The sequence below is a fragment of the Pteronotus mesoamericanus genome, unplaced genomic scaffold (assembly GCF_021234165.1).
Source record: "Pteronotus mesoamericanus isolate MK-2021 breed Mesoamerican mustached bat unplaced genomic scaffold, CSHL_Meso_final contig_82, whole genome shotgun sequence".
NCBI classification, from domain to species: domain Eukaryota; kingdom Metazoa; phylum Chordata; class Mammalia; order Chiroptera; family Mormoopidae; genus Pteronotus; species Pteronotus mesoamericanus.
This window is the reverse complement of record NW_026555265.1, coordinates 16,926,130-16,948,575: the sequence shown is the minus strand read 5'-3', so window position 1 is coordinate 16,948,575 and position 22,446 is coordinate 16,926,130. Positions and strand designations below refer to the sequence as shown.

The 22,446-nt window shown below is 38.9% G+C and overlaps 1 protein-coding gene and 1 pseudogene across 1 annotated transcript in view; one reads left to right on the top strand and one right to left on the bottom strand.

The window, feature by feature from the left end:
• Positions 1-3,855: 3,855 nt before the first annotated feature.
• MED12L (mediator complex subunit 12L) overlaps positions 3,856-22,446 on the bottom strand; it is a 312,438-nt gene continuing 293,847 nt past the window's right edge. Inside the window, exons 44-46 of the mRNA XM_054585210.1 lie at positions 21,414-21,500; positions 6,464-6,545; positions 3,856-3,964 (exon numbers count right to left, since the gene is read on the bottom strand). Coding sequence (XP_054441185.1) covers positions 3,912-3,964; positions 6,464-6,545; positions 21,414-21,500 — 222 coding nt within the window. The 3' untranslated portion in view covers positions 3,856-3,911. The remainder of the gene's footprint in view (positions 3,965-6,463; positions 6,546-21,413; positions 21,501-22,446) is intronic.
• Positions 11,912-12,658, top strand: LOC129079937 (60S ribosomal protein L7-like; annotated as a pseudogene).

Here is a 22,446-nt window from a genome sequence, read left to right as displayed (position 1 = left end):
AGTTAAGTAAAATGAAATTTTTTGAACAGAATCAACATCTGAACAGTTTATTTTTTTGGAAGAAGTTTAATCAAAGGCAGCCATAGGCATGTAAATGAATTTTAATACATTTACAATATTAAATTTATCATGGACATGCAAAAAAAATAAAAACTTGTAAATAAATGCATTATGAACTGATACTGAATTAAGAAATCTCAAAACAAACTTTTAACTTAAGGCACTTTTATTTTGCCAACAAATAACAATGAACATTAAGAGAAAACTGTCCACTATAAAACAACAAATGGCTAATGTACCTGAATTCTTCATTCAATGGACTTTCTCTTTCATTACCAGTTGCCTAGTGTCCACCTTCTATCAATGTTACAAGCATGGCACTGACAACAGAAACAACAGAAAAGATCAAATTTGCAGTCTTGAGGTGAATTTGCCATTTTGATATATAAATATCTCGTGGTTGGTTTATAAATATTTTACTAAAGCCTACAGAAAATAAGCATTGAACTGTTTTGATTAAGATTTACATTTTGTGCACATGGAAAATTTTCACTGATGGGGAATACAAAGATGTTTTAATGACTGCATTTAAAAATAAATGCAGGCTAACTTTTCCATATGTAAAAAGCAACCTAACTCCTGTACATTATAAAATGCAAAAAGGGGGTTGATTATATCTTTGTCCAAATAAACCCATTAAAAAGGTTTTAAAAATACAATGAAACTTCTCTGTAACTTCAAAATCTAGCTCAGGCACCCCTGGTTTGGAGCTGTTGTAGGAAAATTTTCTGAGAAGGAACCACTGCTTTATGAGCATGTTATTTCATTAAGTGGCAATCCTGTATGCGACAGGTGAATGTTTGGGAAAGCTCTAGATCTCATCCTATCATGAAGTTTCACTGTACTTAAAGTTTCTTCAACCCTACACAGAATGTTTGTCTTTTGTAATTTACTGGATTTATTTACACTACATGATGAATTCAACCTGAATTAACGTGGGGGACATGATGACTCATTTTTTCTAATTGTAGAGGCTGAGATTTTTCAGGGTAATTTCTCCAGCGTCTATTCAAATATTCACCTACTATTTAAGAAGAATCATAGGAGCCTTAATAAGTGAAAAAGAAGAAAATGCCATAGGTCTTGCTCAGATATCTCAGTGCACAAAACCGAGAACTGCTGGCCCTTGCCAATCATTCCAGACATATGGGGGAGCCCACTTCATTGTGTTTCATCACACCATTTCCAGCTGGTCCTGCCTAAGAGGTGGCCCGATTGCTACTATCTCTGATGTCGGGAATCGTGTGGCTGCAAGAAGTCAAAGGATGCTCATTCTAACAGTGATCTTCCTCCAGTTCTGAGCCAAGAGGAGTAAATAAAATGACATGTGCAACTCTTCTAGGAACAAGCCTGCAGTGTAAACAGGTATGTCTAAGGGCTTCTCGTGTCCAAATCCATTCTATTTCAAAGTCTTCTGTTTAAGGGGAGGAGGGTTTCCATTTACCCTAAGATAATTTCCTCTCTATTTCACGAAGCAAATCACCAGGTTCTGTCGGAGGACAGGGCTTTCCCTTGTAATCATTTAATGCAAATTAATGCGTTTACTGAAAAAAGCCTCTTAGGATAGAGAGTTAAGTGGGAGTTAATATGATAAGACTAGCTTAAAAGTTCCAGTTGCTGTCTTTAAAATGTATAGGGGAAAAGTGGTTTTAGGTTCTCCCTCAATTGTCCATAGAACCTCTGAAGTCTTACCATGACTTAGCTTCCTTACCTAAAAGAGGGACACACAACAAAAAATGTATACCCACAGCTTTCAAGTGCAAGTGATTAATAAATTAATTTCACTAACTTCTGCAAAATATAAAGTGCATACAAATGCTATGCAATTTTAACACTCATTCTTGAAACAGTATTACTGCTCTTTGCCATACAGAGCTACAAAAATATATGGTTCAAACTGAAAACTGACATTTTAAATACCAATAATTCTTGAAAAGAAAACAACAATCAAGACGGAACATGACTCACTCACTAGGCACAACATTCACAATTCGGTTGTTTTGCCAAGGCAGTCATTGTATGGATACATTACTTGAAGAAAAATAATCTAGTGAACTCTTAAGTATGACTCTTGAGAGAGAAAAAAAAAAAAAGCCCCTGATATACAAAATCAGCTGAAATGTAAAGATGCATTTTCTGAAAGCAGATAGAATATGTTAATTTAGTGAAAAGAATGGTCTTTAATGTTTTGGCAAAGTCTTTTCCAGCCCAGAGTAAACACGAAATGAGCCGGCTGGGGCGGGAGAGTTTCACAGTGTACAAAGCAGTCACACGGATGCTGCTGCAGCAAAGGAAGCGGACATGTATTTGAGGTCGTTTGCATGAGTCAAACTTTGCAATAAGTAACTCACCTAGGGAGATATAAATTATTTATATAATGCTTTGCAAAAGAAATGATCTACTAAAGTTGTACTGGTTACATTGAAAAAAAGTAGTTCTACATGGTTTGTTCATTATAGACAAATCTATTCACAGTTTGCGCGACTACATGACATGTAAAATCATATGGCAAAAGAAAATGAATTAACAGAGAACATGGGAAAAAAATCCCCCACATATGTTTTAAAATGCCCTGCAATTTTCACATTCAAAATTTTATGCATCTAAATCTAAAAAAATATTATATGGAATACTCTTAAGTTACACAAACTGATAATAATTTACTGTCTCTTTTACTCTAATAGGAGCAAATTACCACATACTTGAACAAAGTTAAAATAGTTACTATTTCTTTATAATAAATTTGATGTATAATTTACTTTACTTGTGCTTTTTGCACCAATTTATAAATACAGTATATGCAATACACAACCAAGACTGACACCGATATTAATAATTAAATTCAAAATAGCAAATACTTACCATACAAAATAAACAGCAAATACATCTTTTAAGAAAACCAGAGCCTTCTGGACTTGGAGGCCAGATTCTCTGGAAACCATGTCAAATTTGAGCACTGTGGAATCTCAGGCCAGCTGCGAGATTTTTTTCTCAAGTTGGCATCAGGTTCAGGAGAACCAAAACTGGACAGAGTCATTTTTGCCAAATCTGGCGATAAATAATTAGAACAATCCCATCATGGTTCATTCGGGCCTTTATAATTTACATGTTGTACCTTCACATAGACTCTGGTTAACGATCTTGCCATTGCAAACAAATTTTTAAGTACAGCTGTTTCTAACAGGCTTCCACATGTCTTAGGGTGGCTCTCATAGAAGCCTTGGTTTAAGTTCTTGGTCTAAGAAGTTTAAATACTAAGCAACAATCTGTTTCAGCACCTTTTGACCACAACAAAAGCAAAGAAAAATCCTACATAAATAAGAACAAAGTTTATAAAGTGCTTATGAAATTACAAACATTTCAAATTAGAGTGATGCAAATAAATGTCCATTTCACCATCAAAGGTAAATGCAGAATAAATGGGTCACTTTTCAGTCAAGAACTGACATGCCTTTCAAATCAGTAGTTTGGTCCGGCACAGTTTGAAAAGAAAAAAAACCTTCATTAATGAATATATAAATATTTTATATCTACCATAATTCATTCTGTCTATAACTATGAGATTCAAAAAAGCACCAATTTCAAAAAGTCTGCTACCAAACTCTTCCTGGAGTAGGCCCGCATGATCCACATAGTTAAGCCCACTTTAAAGCTGAAAGCAACAAACTAAACCACGCCTCCTCCTCTGCCTTTTGTTTAAACACCTTTGTATGAAATGTTGCATAAAACATAAGACAACTTCAAAGAAATGAAAGAACAAAGGGACATTTCTAAAGATGACTAATGCATTGAATTTGATTTTCTGTGTTTCAGTGCGAACATAAAATTTCTTGTCTTGCCCTCTTCCAGAGTCAGAAGTGTGGCGGATGCCCGTAGGGAGTCACTCCTTGCTGTGGCTGGTTACCTAGTGAGAGAAATAAATTCAAATAAAATTGTAGGTGCAAAATTATGCCCCAGATAGATGCCACCCCTCCTGTCACTGTTCTGAATCCCAGCCTGACTGATGGGCCAGGGGCCAATGCCGGCCTGGAGACCCCAAGGGCGTGAATGCTGCAGCTGAATTCCTTCTGCAGCAGGGCCAGCTCTACATCCAAGTTCCGCACCTGCCCACACACGGCTTGGAACAGGGTATTTGGTCTCTGTTTCTGAACTGAGAAACAAGTTAATACTAACACACAAAAGGACTATAAGTATCATAAAGCACTGAAAGTTCTCAAGATTTTATAAAAGCACACTGATCTGCTTTAATATACACATTATAAGAGCTTGAAATTGGATAATTTTCTGCCAATGGTCAAAAGACACAAGAGAAAATTGTGCACGAGTGCATGCATTTGTCAGAGCAGCTATGTGTGGACTCAAGTTGCATGCCTGTGCACGTACATGTGTGTGAGGATGCATGCATGCACGCACGCACACACACACACACACACACACACACACACACACCCAGAAAAGTAAAGAGTACATACTAAAAAAGAAACAGGATTAGAAATAGCTACTGCTTGAACAACTCTGGTGGGACTATTCAAATCCAGAGGCCCCAGTTGCATGTTCTGTGACAGAAAGGAGCCCTCTGCGGTTGTGCTGTGGGCAGCGGAGTATACACAGGAGCGGTTCAGAGGCACTGCAGGTTCGGTTCCAGACCACCACAATAAAGCAAGTTCCACAAATAAGCAAGACATAATATTTTTGTGGTGGAGGGTCTTGCCTTCTAGTTGTAAACCTGTAAAGCACAGTGAAGCTAAGCACAATAAAACAAGGTGTGCGTGTGCGGTGGTGAAGAGTGGGTTCTGGAAGGAGACTGAGTACAAGTCCCAGCTCCATTCCTTACTGTCAACTGAATAACCTCGGGCAAATGAGTCAATGTCCCTGTTCTTTAGTTGTCTCCTGTATAATACTGGAACAATGACAGTATCTAATCTCCTGGGGGTGGGGGGAGGAATTAAGTGAATTAATACATGGAAAGTCACAGAGTGCCTGGGTGAGAAAGTGCTCCATAAGGGACGGCTGAAAAAACCAGAAGCTGCATCTCATGAGCTCTGGGAAACAGGAAGCAGGAGTAGATATGATCCCTAACTAGGTAAGACTATATAAAAATCCTAGGTACGTATTTCTAAACACTAGAAAGAAATCTAAAATATAAACATGCTTTCTTGTCCTTCAAATTATACAGTCTTTTTAATAAAGTCATGTAAAAATATGAACTCTAAAATTAATGAAACAATGAAATTTTAACTACACATTTGTTTCACAGACCACACCTATTAAAATAAACAGTAGTTGCAAAAGAAGATTGATTTACATGAATTAAGTGAAATTAAATGAGGCTATAAAGGAAAATATTATACAAGAAAAAAAGATCTTGGCTATGCCCTGTAAAGATACAGGTCTAGGAGGCGTGTTTGCTCTGCTAGGAGGTCGGCGCAGACGGCAGCCAGGCAGAAAGAAGAAATCCAAGCTGCCCCGCAGCCATTAAGGGACTCTTTTCCTCACAACAGCCTACTGGTGGCAGGACTGCTTTCAGGGCTGGCTGCTCGTAACTCTGCCCCCCAGGCGTATAACCCGAGACCAGGAGAAACTGCTACTCTCACTCTTTACACTTCACAGATGAAGAATTGCATGATTCAGATAATGGTGGGAGACTTGGCACCAGAAAATAGGTCTCCTGACTTGCAGGCTCTGCATCGGAAGGGCTGGCTCCCATTCCTATAAAAGGATTTCCTGGCCTGTGACTGCAGCACAGGGGTGACTGGATTCACAGAAGCACGCCAGCGGCACCCAGACGAGGTGGTTGACGTGGCCCGTGCTATGCAGTTGAGAGAGGCAGCACAATTTTAAAAAATCATACCACACAGAAGGCAAGACCATTGGGGAAGAACGCGGCCCTGCCACACTGCCTGTGACGGTGCAGGCTGTGGTTTCTCCAAGTCGTTATCAGGAAGGGTAGGATGGTGCAGTGGTAAGAGCTGTCCCAGCCCTAGGGACCAGGAGGCAGGTCTAATGCTGGTCTTTCTCTATCTGTGACCTTTGGGAGGCCACCTAATCCCCTTCATCAGTATACTTGAGAGCACCTGCTGGGTTGTTCTCTGTCTGAACCTTCCAGCTTTATGAAAAGGGCACCTCCAGTTCCACAAGGATCCCCCAAAAGAAACATTTCCAGGTTCAGGTGGAACCAAAAGGAAAATAATTTCCCTGAATTAAAAAAAAAAAAAAAAAAAAGATTGGGGATTTTCCAGGTAAAGTAGCCTTCAAACTAAAGCTGAACTATGTCAAAACAATGTGAAATTGCCTTTGACTAAACTACAGAGGAAATGGTGTCAAGGCAGGCAATGCAGTTTTTAGGGAGCCACCACGTGCGTTTTGCTTGAGCGCCTGTTCTGAGTTCCCTGAGGGTACTTACTGGAGAGCTGCTTCTGGAGCTGGCGCACCAGGGCGGCTGTCTGCTGCTGCTGCTGGGTCTGCTGCAGGCCCGGCCTGGGGAACTGCAAGGCGACAGGAGAAAGGGGGAGTCAGCTGCTGCCCGGGATGTCCTTCAAATACTTCAGGACAAAGGTGCCATGCCCAGTGCACGTTCATTAATTTTCATCTATATCCTTGTGTACATCTGCTGAACACCTGATGTGCCCAATCTGTTTAAAAGCCCTCCCCAGTGGTTAGTGGCATTTATTTGAAGAGTCCTGATGAAGAAGTCCACAAGCTAGTGATGGCCCAGTGGATCAAATACCCTTTCTATCGCTCCCTTCACCAGCTGCCTGTTTATTATCATCATATTATTAGTCATTTGCATTGGCACAGTGCAAGCTTTCGGGTCCAGGATTTGTTCAAGCACCACAGGCCCTGCCTTGCAAGGGGAGACAGGGATAGCCTGAGGCAGGGCAAGGCTCTAAGGTCTTCAGTCTTTTGGGACTCCGCCCTCTCACCTGAAGGAGGAAGAAGGTCGACCTCTCAACCTGCGCCTGGGCCGGTGTGGCCCGTGTGGCCCGTGTGGCCCGTGTGGCCGGTGAGGCGCTCTGAGGCAGTGCACACTCCCAGGGCGGCATAAGTGCAGGCACAGGAGAGCCCCCATGCCCTGGTTCTAGCCAATATATTGGTACAAGAAATTGCGGTGGTAAAAGCAAAATTACCTTTGAATAAAATCATTGGTAGTGATTTACTTTTTTCCTCAACCTTCAAATTTCAGACTGTCATGCTTTCCTTTCCTTTCTTGCTTCCCTTCTCTTCCTCTCCCACTCCTTTCCACCTATTACTGATGTAAGAGAGGAAGTGTCCCAATATCCGGCCATCCTGACCGCATACACAGCAGTATCGCGCCGGCTCTCTCTCCACAGACCACTCCCCACCCCTCGAAGTCCTGCTCACCAGGCATCCTGGATGGAGGTCACCAGGCTGACCCCCTTGCCTTCGGACTTCTAAAAGGGGAGGGGTATGCTCTGGAGATTGTGGGACAGGAGCAAAGTGAAGTTGGGAGGGAGCAAAGCTTTGTCTTTTGCTCACTTCCTTCACAATGGGTCTCTGCTGGTGGGACACGTGTCTCTGGGAAGGAGACAGCTCCTGTCAGCGGTCCTCTCCATTTCTCTCCCTCATCTTGCCCCACAGAGCCCAGGGGCGGTGACTGCTCCCAGCCCTAGGCCTTTCAGCATCCCTAGTTTCCCTTAACGCTGCCTACGCCCCTGTAAACAATCTCTTTAAAAAAAACTCCATTACCCAACATTACTGAAACGTATATTTCCACCTTAGACATTGCTAATATGGCAGACAATAGCCCAGGATTATAGGTTAAGGTTACTCAATTTAGCACATGAAATATGGAAATACGGAATATGGAACAGTTAAACGTCAATTTCAGATAAACAACAATTATTTTTAGTTCTAAGTATGTCCCAAATATTGCAGGGGACAAACATCACCTTTAGTGTAAGTATGTCCCATGCAATATTTGGGAACATAATTCTAGAGTTATTCATTGTTTACTGAAAATTCAAATTAAGTTATCCGGCAACCCTAATTACAGGGCATTACTGGGCTGATTCTGTCAAAGCTGAAGATTTGACACAACACCTGGTTCAACTGTTTCTCTCCCACTAGACCGTGAGGGACTTAAGGATAAAGACTTGGGCTTACCTACTAATGTGTCCCTAGTATTCAGCAGTGCCAGGCACCTGGTAGGTAGGTGCTCAGCAAAAATGAACAGAACGACTAACTCTGAAGTGCTTTCCATTTCCAAACCTTCCTAATAACAAAGGTCCACCTCTGCCAATGTTACTCTTTTCCCTGATATGTGGAAGGAAAAGAGCAACTTGCCATTTGTTCCCATGGCCCTAATCGAGAGGGAAAAAGAAAACAAGAATCCCCCTTCACTGATGTGAAAATGTTCATGAAATATGAAGTAATTTATTTGCTATTCAGTGGCTTCTATGCTTATCTGGAAATAAAAACCTGTTTATTTAACAAAAGCTAATATGGTTTTATGTTGTAGGCAGTGTTCTAGACATAACATGTATACATTAGTCCATCTAATAATCCCTGGAATGATAATACCCATCGTCAATCTCTTATACAAAATGCCGGGCCAGATGTATTTTGGGATTCAGTAGATATATGATTTACTATGAAACATTCATAATATACAGACAAGCAAGCTCTAGGACAGTACTCCATTATTAAACATTTTAAATTTCTGCAGCAAAACACACACATAGGCATAGCAGGTAAAATAAATAGAGTTTCATGTCTGTTCAAGTTAGCTTTTGCAACCAAATTAATCAGGTCAGGTTTGGCTATTCAATGAGTTATACATAACATTTCCATTTTCACACGTTTCTGAATTTTGGAAACAGATATAAGGAATTGTGAACCTCTAATTCTTTCCTTCTCACTTTACAGATTGAGGAAAGTGAGGCTCTGAGGGGTCAGGGCACTTGTCCATGATCCCTGTAAATTTTGGAGCTGGAATTCAGACTAAGCTTCCTGAGTCCAGAGCTTATGATCTTATACACAATCTAATGCTGTCCTTACCTAGAATAGGAGCTTCCAGATATCAATTTATCTGGAAATAACCACAGGTTCGAAATGGTCAACTACAAAGATGTCTAATCTAATCTGCTGATTAAGGTACACAGGCATTAATGTGAAACATTTGTTCCTTCAAGAAACGCTCAGCTGCGTTCTCTATGTTTATTTAAAATCTGCTGCAAATGGAGTTATTCTTAGAGTGAAGCACTTACAGCGATCTCCTCACATGCTTTATCCTGAGGCGCCAAGGCAGTGCCTAGGTACCTAGGTATATGTGGGTGTATACGTTGGGGAGTTGTGGGGGTCTGCTAGGTGGCCTGAAGAGATAACATCCCTGGGAAGACCCCAAGACTCTGCTGGGTATCTACAAAGTCAAAACCATTTTTATAATACTAAGAAATTATTTGGGTTTTTTTTACTCACTCTCTCAGGGTATACAATGAAGTTCCCCAGAGGAAACATAATGTGTGATACTATAACAAAATGAATGCCTGTTTAACTCGGACACAAAAGAAATGTTCAAAAACGTAAAACAATGTCATTCTCACTATTTTATTTTGAAATATATTTTAATGCAAGTATTTTTCATAAAAGTGTTATTCCTGTTCATAGGTAAGGAGTTTATTTTAGAACTAGCAAATATTTTTAATATTTCTTTTAATTTCTAATACAGTAAATACTGATGGAGACACAAAAGCTCTGTGGGCCCACAGCTTTGGAATGTGGTGGGGTCCCGAGGCCAAGAGCTCTGAGAGGACCAGCGACTTCAGCTGTCTACCCTACTCTCAGTTGCGGTGTTTCCACCACCCTTTCCTCCAGGTCACGCAACACTGATTTTAACTGGCTTGAATTTGTACCTGTATGGGAGCAGGCAAGAGACTGCACATGCAATTTTCATGGGTCCTAGGACACCTCCTCCCAGGGAAAGGGAGGGCGCTGCCGCCTCCCCACGGAAACCTCACTGCTGAGCATTCCCAGTCAAGTCACTGATCGTCTCCTGCAAAAACCTGGACCCTGTACTTGGCTGCGGAACAGAAAACCATCAGGGGAAATTTAAAGAGCCACTCTCCTAGGCTCCTCCCCAGACTTCCTGAATTAGAATTTCTGGGGCAAAGGTGTTAAAAATCTGTATTTTTAAAATGGTCCCCTCACGTGATCTGAGGCTTGGTTAGATTTTAGAATCCTCCCTGTAGTGAGAGAACTTCACAGGTTCTCTCACCTCTGTGCCTTTGCAGATGTTAATCTTTTCAGAGTATCTTTCCACCCCTTTCATCTGCCCTGCACTCTCCTAAAAAGAAAAAGAAAAAAGACCCAGCCTTCAACAATCAGCTCTAGCTGTCAGCTTCTCCCTTAGGCATTTGAGGAGTGAATCACTGCTCTTGCCTCCTCGGCGCTGCAAAGAGGCCTGTATTATCAACCACCGTGCCACAGGACAGCTGCCTCTCCCCAGCACTGGGGGTTTTGAGCTCCTCAGGGCAGAGGCTGGGCTGTGATCCTGCTGCAACCACAAGGCAAAGCACAGAGCTTGATACTCTCAGTCAGGTGTACCAGGGCAACGAGGCACAGGCGCTCCCCGGTAAACACGCTCTCCACTGAACTAAAAAAATTCATTAAAATGTATTTTTGATGTATTCGGACTGATCCCTAAATGTCTATTTTGACAATACACGTTTGTCAAGAACATTAAATTTTCTGCTCAATCATTACTAAGGGAATGCATCACTAACTAGTACTTTCTATTTAAATAAAATGCATTGAATCTTCTTCTTGGAAATGCTGACTTCTTTGGGGATGCCTTTAGGCTACATAAGCACACACTGACTCCTCAGAACGAGTGGCTGGGCCAATTCAGTTACGATGGACCTGCCTCATAGCTGGTTGACACATCCTGGCTTCTGAACTGTGTTTTTCTTTACTTATGGATAATGCATAGAGTTTCCCCCTCTTCATTGTTACTACATTCAACAAGTCATTCAACAATCCTTATCCAAATCTAGGCACTTTCCTGGGTTTAGGGATATGAAAGTGAGCGAAACACTGTCCCTGCCTCCTGAGGGCTATGAAGTTCTTGACTGAGCACAATATTGGTGAACAAAAGAACATAGCACCAAGGTGACATTTCAAACCTGCTCTGCCAATAGGCAGAGCACAGACAGTTAAGAGGTTCTCTGATGAATGCAGCACAACCCTTTCTGGGTACCAGCTTCAGCAGAACAGCCCCCAGCACTGCCCAGACCCCTCCACTGGGAGCCAGGGCCGAATTACATATGCTATGGTCACCTTCACAGAGCACCTGCAGCCGGTGGATTTTAGAGTATTTACTATGCATTTATTTGTAAGTTAACTAGCAACTTGCATACAGTCATTTTTTTTGATCTCCACACCATTGATTTTTTAGTTTAAAAAAATATATATATATCAAATATATCTGTCCTGTTAACAGAAATCTCTGAAGAATTTCTTCCCCAACTTCTTTCTATAAATATTACATCTCCTTCCCCCCGACAAAAGAATCCAAATTCGAGCAAAGAAAGGCAATATGGTTCAATACACTTCTCTGGACCTGATTTCTTTCTTTTTTAAAAGGAGACATTTACTATCTAAATTCCAGAGGCATTCTAAAAAATTCCTCAGTTTCACTGAATGGAACCTAAGAATTTTTTGGGGGAAGACTATATGACAATTTCACATGTGATCGTTGAGAGTTAATACAATTATTTGAGTATCTATTGCTGTCGCCATCATGCATATCTTTATAAGGCATGGACTTAGTGTACTATGAAACTGACACAAGGATGCGTCAAATTAGAAAGCCAACTGTTTTTCCTCTTTTCTGGCAGGAGCCATGGAGAGAGCAGAAAAGAAGAAGGTTCCTGCTGGGCCAGAAACCCTTAAGAAAAAGCGAAGGAATTTCACAGAGCGGAAGATCAAGTGCCTAAGAAAGAAGTCTGCGCAAAAGATGCTTCGAAGGCAAGAAGGAAGCCTATCTATGAAAAAGCTGAGCTCTATCACAAGGAATATAGGCAGATGTACAGAACTGAGACTCGAATGGCTACGATGGCAAGAAAAGCTGGCAACTTCTATGTACCCACGGAACCCCGATTGGCATTTGCCATCAGATCAGAGAGGTATCAATGGTGTGAGCCCAAAGGTCCGAAAGGTGCTGCAGCTTCTTCACCTTCACCAGATCTTTAGTGGCACTTTCGTTAAGCTCCAAAAGGCTTCGATTAACATGCTGAGGGCTGTGGAACCATCGCTCACATGGCGGTACCCAAACCTGAAGTCAGTCAATAAGCTGATCTACAAGTGTGGCTATGGCAAAGTCAGTAAAAAACAAATTGCCCTGACAGATAACACATTGATTGTTTGATCTCTTAGTAAATATGGCATCATCTGCATGGAGGATCTGATTTGTGGGATCTGTACTGTTAGAAAATGCTTCAAAGAAGCAATTTCCTGTGGCCCTTCAAATTATCTTCTCCATGAGGTGGAATGAAGAAAAAGACAACCCATTTTGTAGAAGGTGGAGATGCTGGTTAACAGGGAAGACCAGGTCATCAGGCTTACTCGACGGATGAACTAAGGTATCTAACATGGTTATTTTTGTAATCTGGTCGGTTAATAAACAGTGACTGCTTTAAAACTGGGGCCGGGGTAGGGGGGAGCCAACTTTTTAAAGCTTTCTGTTAGCATGATTTCCAGGTCACATACCTGGGACACCAGAGTTTAAGATGAAAAGAAATGACACATCAGGATGGGGTAAACATCACTTTCTTATAAAAGCTGGAAGCAGCTTTAAAAGAAAATCATGGCCTGTTAACATATTTAGTTAAGAGTTAATTTAGTCATAACAACTCATAATTGTTAGTGTATCTTTCAAGTCAAGAACTATAATTTAGGCCCCAACTAGAGAGGCCAAATATAATTTTCCATCAAAGGCACCGCTTTCTTTCCAGATGCTCTTTTTTCACAGAAGAGTAACTTCAGTAAGCAAATGACCAACCACACAGGCACTGATATTAAGCCAACACCAGATTTAATTTGTAAGCATGAGTTTTTCTTATACTTCCTTACTCTTTTCACAGAAAAGCTCTTTTTTCTGATGAGATTTCTTGGAAAAGTGCCCATTTCTGTTCTTTTAGTTTTGATTTCTAGCTACCCCTTAAAATTTTTTTTAAACCCTCACCTGAGGATATGTTTATTGATTTTAGAGAAAGAGGAAGGGAGGAAAGAAGAAGAGGAGGAAGAGGAAGAGGAGGAGAGAAAAACATCAACATGAGAGAGAAACATCATCGATAGGTTGCTTCCCATACGTAACCCGACCAGGGATCGAACCCGCAACCTAGGTATGTGCCCCAACCAGGGATCGGACTCATAGCTTCTCAGTGTACAGGACAGCTCTCCAACCAATGGAGCTACCCTGCCAGGGCTCCTAGGTACACTTTTTGTATCAGTGACCAACCTGCCTATGTGGGTGCTGACAGTCATTGTCCCTCATGTCTCAGCAGCTCTTGTCAACAAGGGAGTGAACTGATAAGGGAATAATCAACAAGCAGTGAACAAATCCTAATGCCTTTCAAGGTTCACCACATTCAACCTTCCCCATTAAGGTGTCCCAAACTTCTCATATTCGGAGATAGAATCTTTACAGAGGTAATCAAGTAAAATGAGGTCATTAGGGTAGGACCCGAACCAGTGTGACTAGTGTCCTTGTAAAAAAGGGAAATTTCAGCACACACACAGTTACAGTGAGCACACCAGAGGAAGACGAAGGCAGAGATCAGGGTGATGTTTCTGTAAGCCACGGAATGTCCAAGTTTGTCAGTGAATAAATCACCAGATGCTAGGGGACTGGCATGGAACAGATTTCTCTCTCACAGCTCTCAGAAGGAGCCAACGCCGCCGACACCTTGATCCTGGACCTCCAGGACTGTGAGATAATACACCTGTACTGCTTAAGCCACCCAGTGTTTGGTACATTGTTACACAACCTTAGCCAACTAATCCAACCTCTCTAGCTCTCCCATTATTTTCCATTTTCAGAGCTCTTCTAGCCTTCCAGTGGCAGAAGGGATGCTTGGCACTTCATTAGTGTCTCCGTAACCCCTGGCCGAGTGCTGGTGGCCTCCACTGCACATACTGAGCAAGCACTTGTTGCATTACATTGTGAATGTCACCCGATAGTGGTAGGGCAAGTCATGGGGAGGCCGTGGCTGTGTTACCACTACCACTTCTTCCCAGGGACTGTGTGAATCAGACCCCGAAATGAATCAGAGCTGGCTTTTCGTCAACAGCCAGCTTACTGCTCTGTCTCTAGCACAAGAGAAACAAAGAACAGAGAGCACTGATTGGCCTGTAACAAGAACTGGATTTGCTGGAGATGTTTATGATAAAAATCAATAAATATATTTATAAGGCATATAATAAATCTTAGTTGATCTAATAAGGAACAACACCAAAAGATAAAAAGAAAAATAAAATTTTTCTTAATATTGCTAAGTCTTTGTGCTATTGCTGTTCTAGAGATGCACAATTAGAAACAACCCTTTCCTTATACTTCTATTTTCTTTCATTGCGAGAACACCAAAAAAACAAACAAACAAACAAAAACCACAACAAAAAACCCCCAACAAAATGAGGAATAGAATATATATCAAAATATCCCTAAAGTACTATTTTTGAAATTGGAAACAATCTAAATGTTCAAAAGCAGGTAGGTTGGTTAAGCATTTAATAGCAGAGCAATACAGTGCCCCTATGTCACAGCTATTGAAAATCATAAAACATGTGGGCTCTATCAATAAACTTAAAAGTATATGTAAAAAAATATGCTAAATAAAGGTGTGCTTTAAAAAAAAAAAAGAAGTACAAATTGGTAGTTACAGAATAGTCTCTGGGTACGTAAAGCACAGCATAGGGAACACAGTCAACGATACCGTAATAACTATGTGTGGTGCCAGGTGGTGCTAGACTTATCTGGGGGAACGCTCCGTAAATTACATAAATTCTTACCACTAGGTTGTACACCTGAAACTAATATAAAATAATACTGAATGTCAACTCTAAATTGACAAATTAAAAAAAAAAAAAGGATCTGGTTTACCCGCTTTGTCCAGATGACTCTGAACTGAGTTTCCCAAAGGCAACTGCCCTGCTCTAGGCTGGAGTCGGCATGCCGTGGGAGCTAGGTTAACGGACCGTCGCTTGTCAGTCCGTACTGAATTTTGCCACCCTGAAGCTGCCTTTTGAGGATTTTGATCTTAAGCAATTTATTATAAAACAAGACTCAGAGAGAACCTTTTACCTTCCTCCCTTTTCTGCCCAAGAGATTCACAGAGAGAAACCTGCTTCAGGGAGGACATCTTAGGATGCTGCCTGAGCCTAATTTGATTAAATATGGTAACTAAGAGGGCTTTGGGCTGGGGCCAGTGAGCGGTGTCCCAGGGTTCCTGAGTGGCCTGGTAAGGATTTTCTTACCATGCACATTCCCCTCTTCCTCAACTACCTGTAAATCACCCCCGTTTCCACTTCTGAAATCTAATACCCTATATCTCTCCTTTGTCCAAAATGTCATTATTTCCCAATACTGCCTGTCTTTTGAATACCATGCCTATGTACATTCCCCATATACATGTATTAAAAACTTCGTTTTCTCCTGTTAAAAAAACACATAAATATATAAATGTGTGCTTGAAAAGTTAATTATGATAATGTAAAAACCAAGATCATTGACATCTTTGTAACTTCTAATTCTAAAATTATCTGAAATGTACCACTCTGAGTGATACTCTAAATTTCCTAGCTTATTCTCAGACTTGTAACATGTATAGTATTTCTGCCTTTGTAAAAATAATTGTTGCCTAGAGCAATATAGTGCTCTACATATCAAAATAAGTCATTGTATTCTTCAGGGTAGCTTTTAAGGAAACTTCAACTTTAAAAGAAGCCATAAAAAGCCTACTATGGATTTTACTATCCATTAAGATTGCTGTAATAGAATTTCTGTTTCTCTGGAATTACTTTCCATTGTGTTTCCTCTGGAACACAATGGGGAGAAATCATGCAAAATGTTCTGACAACTCTGCTCAACATCTGGGATAGAAATATTTTAAGCCAGTGAGGGAAAAACAACTTATCACACTAAAAAAACTTCAATACTGTCTTAGAAGTCAAAATTGAATGTTTGACATGTATTCTTCACACATAATAAATTTATCAAATATTTATGAAACTATTAGATGAGTAAAAAGACAATAAATTTCCTTAAATTAAATATGCTTTAGTTCTAGTGTACCATGGAGATTGAGTCTCCTCTCAATTCTGTATAAACTCATTCTTTGTTTTAAATTATAATGAAAAAGTTTAAAAACAAATCATCCCCAGCTTTAGAAATTTAACTTTGTGATAGAATCAAATGTTTATTTTTTTAACCTTTCCAAAATACCTATTGATATTCACATGTGTTTATGTAGCACGATTCTCTAAGAATAAAACTGATTTTTATACTCAATATTTTATTTATTTCCTGCACATTTAAATTATAAACCACATAAAATGTTTAATAATTGGTAGAAAAAAGGCCAAAGAGAAAGACTAAGGAAGAAACTTTTAATGCCTGCTTAATTGCAGATGTCAATCCAATTCAAGTTTTTTGTTAATTTTTTAAGAACATGTACCTACAAATTAAAGTCAAAATTTTTGAAAAGTAAAGCTCTCAGGATGGTGGTTATGCATCTGTGTGACTAAATAGATTTTAAATACATATATTAAATATAAATTTAAATATATAGGTTAAGTGTATATATGCATTTTGTGAGCCACTATATGTGCATATTTCATATGAGATATTTATTTACATATATAAATCAAAGGTTAAAACAGCTAAAAATGTACAATACCACATTATTATATACTCAAAAGTAAAAATCACTTCTACGTGTAATGTTTTTTGTTAAAATAGGTATTATGTAACCATTTTCTTATTAGCAATGGCTAGCCAAAAATGTTATAATTCTCAAATTAATGGGTTCCTTATCATTGTCAGTCAAGTGCTCATTTATGAATTTGCATTAAATCTCTGAAAAGGTATAGTTATATTTATATCCTCTAGCTCTTTCTATAATCTGTGCTGCCAACATGAACATTCCAGCAAATAAGTCTTTGTTTTAAATTAGAAAGAAAAAAAGGCTAAGGATTTGCCAGGTCAATACTAAATATTCCAGTCAACCTGACAAAATTTGTATTTCTTGTCTTTTGTCAAAGTACCACTAGGACATTTTGTTGAGTGCAGAAACAAAAGATAAGGGCTACTTTAAGCTTTTTTAGTGCCTCATATACTAATATACCTAGTGATTATAAAATTGATTATTAAATTGCCAAATTTAATTAAATGAAGCCATATACAACTCCTGAATAGTGGGTAAAGTTAAAGGAAGAATTTAAAGGACTCTCAGTAGTTGCCCATCTTAAACTCAAAGAGTGAAATGTTGGGCTTCATAATTAAAACACAATTTATGGACAGACAGACACATCTGGAAGATGGTAAAGCTATTTCTTAAAATAGAACACCAACTGTTAAAGGCAGAAAAAAAAAGTGAGCAAATCATCCTTTTTCCTCTGTCATGTAAAAAGGGATTTAGGCAAGAATAACTTGTGCTAACACCAGTAAGTAAAGTCTAATGAGTAAAAGAACAATTAGAGTACATGGATTTATCTCCATGAATTATTTATTAATTACAAAAGGAAAATCAATAAATTTACAGATAAGCAATCTTTTAGATCACCCAAAGAGATTAAAGTAGTAGCACGAATAATGTTTATCTTAATGTGATACATCGAGAAACACAACATCACCTCTGTGATATACCTGCCAAAATGTATAATCTGTGAGAAAACATCAGACAAATCAGATTGAGTAACATTCTACAAAATCCTAGGCACCTCAAAAAAAAATTCAATGTTATGCTGTGAGGACAAAAAAAAAAAAAAAAAAAAAAAAAAAAAAGAAAAGAAATGAAGGTGCAAGATGACAGGTAACATACATAAAAGCTAAATGTAAAGTGTGATCCTAGACCAGTAAAAAGATCTGCAATAAAGGACATTATTGGTATTACTGGAACAACTGGCACAATTTGCAGAAATGTACAGACTGTACATTAATGTTATCAATTTATTGATTTTAGTTGTATCAAGTTTTTATTTTTTGTTTTCTCCAATTTAAAAATTTTTTTCTTATTTATATTATATGCAATTTTATATTTTAATATTTTTAAAATGTATAAATCATGTTTATTCAATTACAGTTGTCTCAATTTTTCTCCCTTTATCTCGCTCCGCCCATCCCACCCCACTCCCCTCTCCCACAGTCAATTCCCACTCTGTTGTCCATGTCCATGGGTCATTCATACATGTTCTTTGTCTAGTCCCTTCCCCTTCTTTCCACCACTGTCCTCTTTCCCCATCCCCTCTGGTCACTTTCAGCCTGCCTGATGTTTCCATGGCTGTGGTTTATTTTGTTCATTAGTTTATTTTGTTGAATAGAGTCCACTTATAGGTGAGATCATATAGTATTTATCTTTCATCAACTGGCTTATTTCACTTAGCTTAATATTCTCCAGTTCCATCCATGTTGTCACAAAAGGTAGGGGTTCCATCTCTCCCCCCCCCTTTTCTTGCAGATTGATTTTATTTATTTTTTTAAATGTCAAAGTTAATTATAAAATATTTAAAAAATTTAAAACCATTATAAAGTCTCAGCAATTAAACCAACATCACACCAGCACAGAAATAATCAAGTAGATCAATGAAATATAATGAGCATTCTAGAGACAAATGTTTATCTCTGTCTAATATTGTAATATATGATTAGGTTGATATTTCAAATCAATGGGTAAAATAAGGCAAGGGAGAAAGAGGTAGTAACATATAAGGGAGCCCTGGTACGGCTAGCAGCTGACTTCTCAACAGAAACAATGCAATGCCAGAAGGGAGTGGTAAGAAATACTCCAAGTAATGGAAAGCAAAGGCCTGCAACCAAGACTGCTCTAACCAGCAAGACTCAATTAAAATGGAAGAGAAAATAAGGAGTTTCTCAGACAAAAGGAGGCTAAAAGAATACACCTCCACCAAACCAGCACTGCAAAATATGCCAAAAGGACTGCTTTAAGATGAAGAAAGTCTATGAATACCCAGTTCCTTTCACAGTTGCCAATACTTCATATTACCAATATTTTTAAATACGTATTAATCTGATTGTGACCATGATATGTTATTTTAATTGTTTCTTTATTATTTGTTGAAACTAAACCTGTTTTTGTATATTTCTTGCCTATTCCTATTATTTTTAAAGAGCTTTAAATGACTTTTTGGTATTCTTTATCTATTTTTTGATTAAATGTTTGTAAAATCCCCCCCCCCCAAAAAACCAACCAACAAACCATTAACTCTTTTTTAGATGTGCTGCAAATACTTTCCTATTCTATTTCTTGTCCTTTAACTTTTTTAAATATATTACTGTATAGTTTAAAATATTTAATATAGTCATATTGTCAGTATTTTACTTTATAGCTTCTGTGTTTGAATATTTTACTTCAGGGCAAGACAAACATTAGTTTGTATTTTCTCCTAAAACTCCTTAGATTCTACATATTGATTTTTAACTCACCTGGATATTTCTTGTGTAATGTGTGAAATAGGGCTCTATATTTGTTTTATTTCAAGTAATAGTGGTCCATGTACCTTATTTGTTAAATAATTCTATCAAGTTTTTACAAGAGGATGTCCTTATTGAAAAAACAACTATTTAGAGTAAATGGGCATGAGCATGCAACTTACTCAAGTGTATAGATTAGGAAAAAAGTGAAGAAAAAGTGAGTGGGTGTGTTTAGAGACAGAAAATAGTAAAACAAATGTAGCAAAATGTAAACAATTAGTGAATCTGGGTGAATCGTTTACAGCAATATTTTATATTCTTGCAACTCTTCTGTTAGTTTGAAATTATTACAAAACGCAGTTAAATCTTGTCCTTAGGAGAGACGTTAGAGTCAGTGAGCAGTGCCCCAACCCAAGGATCCCCTTCCACATTTGTAAGGAGCAGTCAGCCAATCCCTGCTAATACACCTGTGATGATAAAGCAAGCAGTCTGTGAGTGTACATGTACTGCTCTGCTTAAAAAGGATTTTGAAGGTGGACCGCACTAAGTATCAGAGACGTTAAAAAAGGAATCATAGCTAATAAAATCAAAACAAAACAAAACAAAACAAAACTAGATTTATGATAAAGAGGAATTTCCTTAAAAAATGGAGATCACACTGACCGAGGCGGAGGTTTGTCAAATGTGTATGGAATGTCCTACTCTGGTCGACCATGCTCCTTCAGCAGTCCTACCTGGCCATTATCAGGCCTTTACCACCTAAGTCTACTCTGATCCCTCCTAATGAACTACAGCCCTGGCCATATTGCTCCTTCATTATTACGAGTTGTGAAACAACCCACATTCAAATCCTGTCTTGAAAAGAGGTGTCAGTTTCCCAACGTGTCAGACGTGCAGTAGCCAGCCTGTCTTAGGTAGTACTCAGGCACACAGCTCATGTTGCTGAATTATGTTTAGAGTAAGTACTTATTTTTACAGGTATTTCCAATACGTAGCCAGGGCTGCGACCATTGGTGGTGGTGACAAAATGGTCCTTTTTAGAATACATTTAAGTAAATAGAAAAAGAGGCAATATAAAGACAAATAGTACGTCAAGAAAAAAAAAAAAAAAAGCAGGGATACAGCACCTGAAAAGTAAAGGCTGTTGTAAATATTGAGGTCTGCAAATATTCACTGATGCTGTGGTTTACAAAGCTGGAGAAATAAACTATACAATTATAAGTTACTTGGAAATTCTTGCAGCAAATGCTAACTAGCAGAAATCAGTATTTCTTACATACATCAAGATAGTATTTTAGAAAGCACCCTTATGCCTTTTTGAGATTACAGTTAAAATTCAAAGTCAGATAATCTTCTAAACATCTATACAGTAAAATATCATTTAACATTGTTTAGAAAAAAAATTTGTGTCTGAATATAAATATTTTAGTCCATCAAGATGTCCGGAAAAACTTGAGGAGAAAAAAATGACATAACCTACTGAACCCCAAATAGTTATGTATAGCTTTCTAAGAAAACTAATATACTGACTACAACATCAATATAATCCCACTCCAGTAAAATTCTGGGAAAAGGGCTAGGGTATATCTAGGCTATTTTAACTTTTAACAATATTCTGAGACATGAAAAATGCAAACAGACTTTAAGGAAAATGCGCACACATTTGATTCCAAAGCACCAGGCTTACCAACGGCTGCTGGGGCTGCACTGCTTGCAGACTGAGGGTCTGACTCGGGGGCTGCGAGGACGGTGGGGGCTGCGGGGGCTGCTGCATCTAGAAAGAAAGAGAAAGGATCATACACTTAAACAGAGCAGGTTACTATTCCAATCTCCTCTTCCCATATGCTTTTTATTGAATCTGTTGTTGCAACAAAAATAACATACACTGGCCTCCTCCTTTGCTGCCTTGCCAAACACTGTTCATCTTTCAAGGGAAGACCTACATCTGCTCGTCCATGAAGCTTTCTTTGACCCCAAGGACCAACCCCAAGGGCCACTTCCTTCGGTAGTCGCAGCGCTATCTGCCCGTCCTGCGCTGCCCAGGAAATCCTCTGCGCTGACTGTTAACTCCTTTCATGTCATCCGCTTTACCCATATTTTATCCTACCTTACACGATCAGGTTAGACAAGGATGGCTCAGTAGTTATCTCTTCTTTCCCTATAATATCTGGATGGACTTTTGAAGATTAGTTTGTTTTTTTAAGGAAGATGAAGATGAAAATAAAGATAGAAAAGGAGAATGAGGAAATAGAGAAGGAGTTGGTCTTAAAGAACTCTTGAAAATTATATTTTTTTAGAAAAGGGAGTCATAGATGTGGGAAGTTCTGGCATAAACTATGAGAATAAAATTATAACTTGTGTCTATGACAAAGTTGGCTTAAATACATTAACTCTTGGAAAACACTTCCAAGCCAGAGAAGAAACACAGAGAATGTAGAAGAAAATTTGAATAGGTGGTTTGTCTCAATGACCTTTAAAGTTTCCTCCTCACAAACACTTCATCTTGATGATGACAGTGCCAGACTTCTTTTCCTCCTTTGCATTTTCCAACTTGGTTTGTATACTATCCTTCAATTTATTTGTACTCTTTAGGGCAAGGTAATAAATGACTATTGCCAGATGGCATTTCTCACTAAGCGACAGTGCTCATGGATATGGAATCCAAGCAGAGATCTGGATGGGGTCTCTCACAACGTGAACAATGCTGCTTGGGCTAGAAA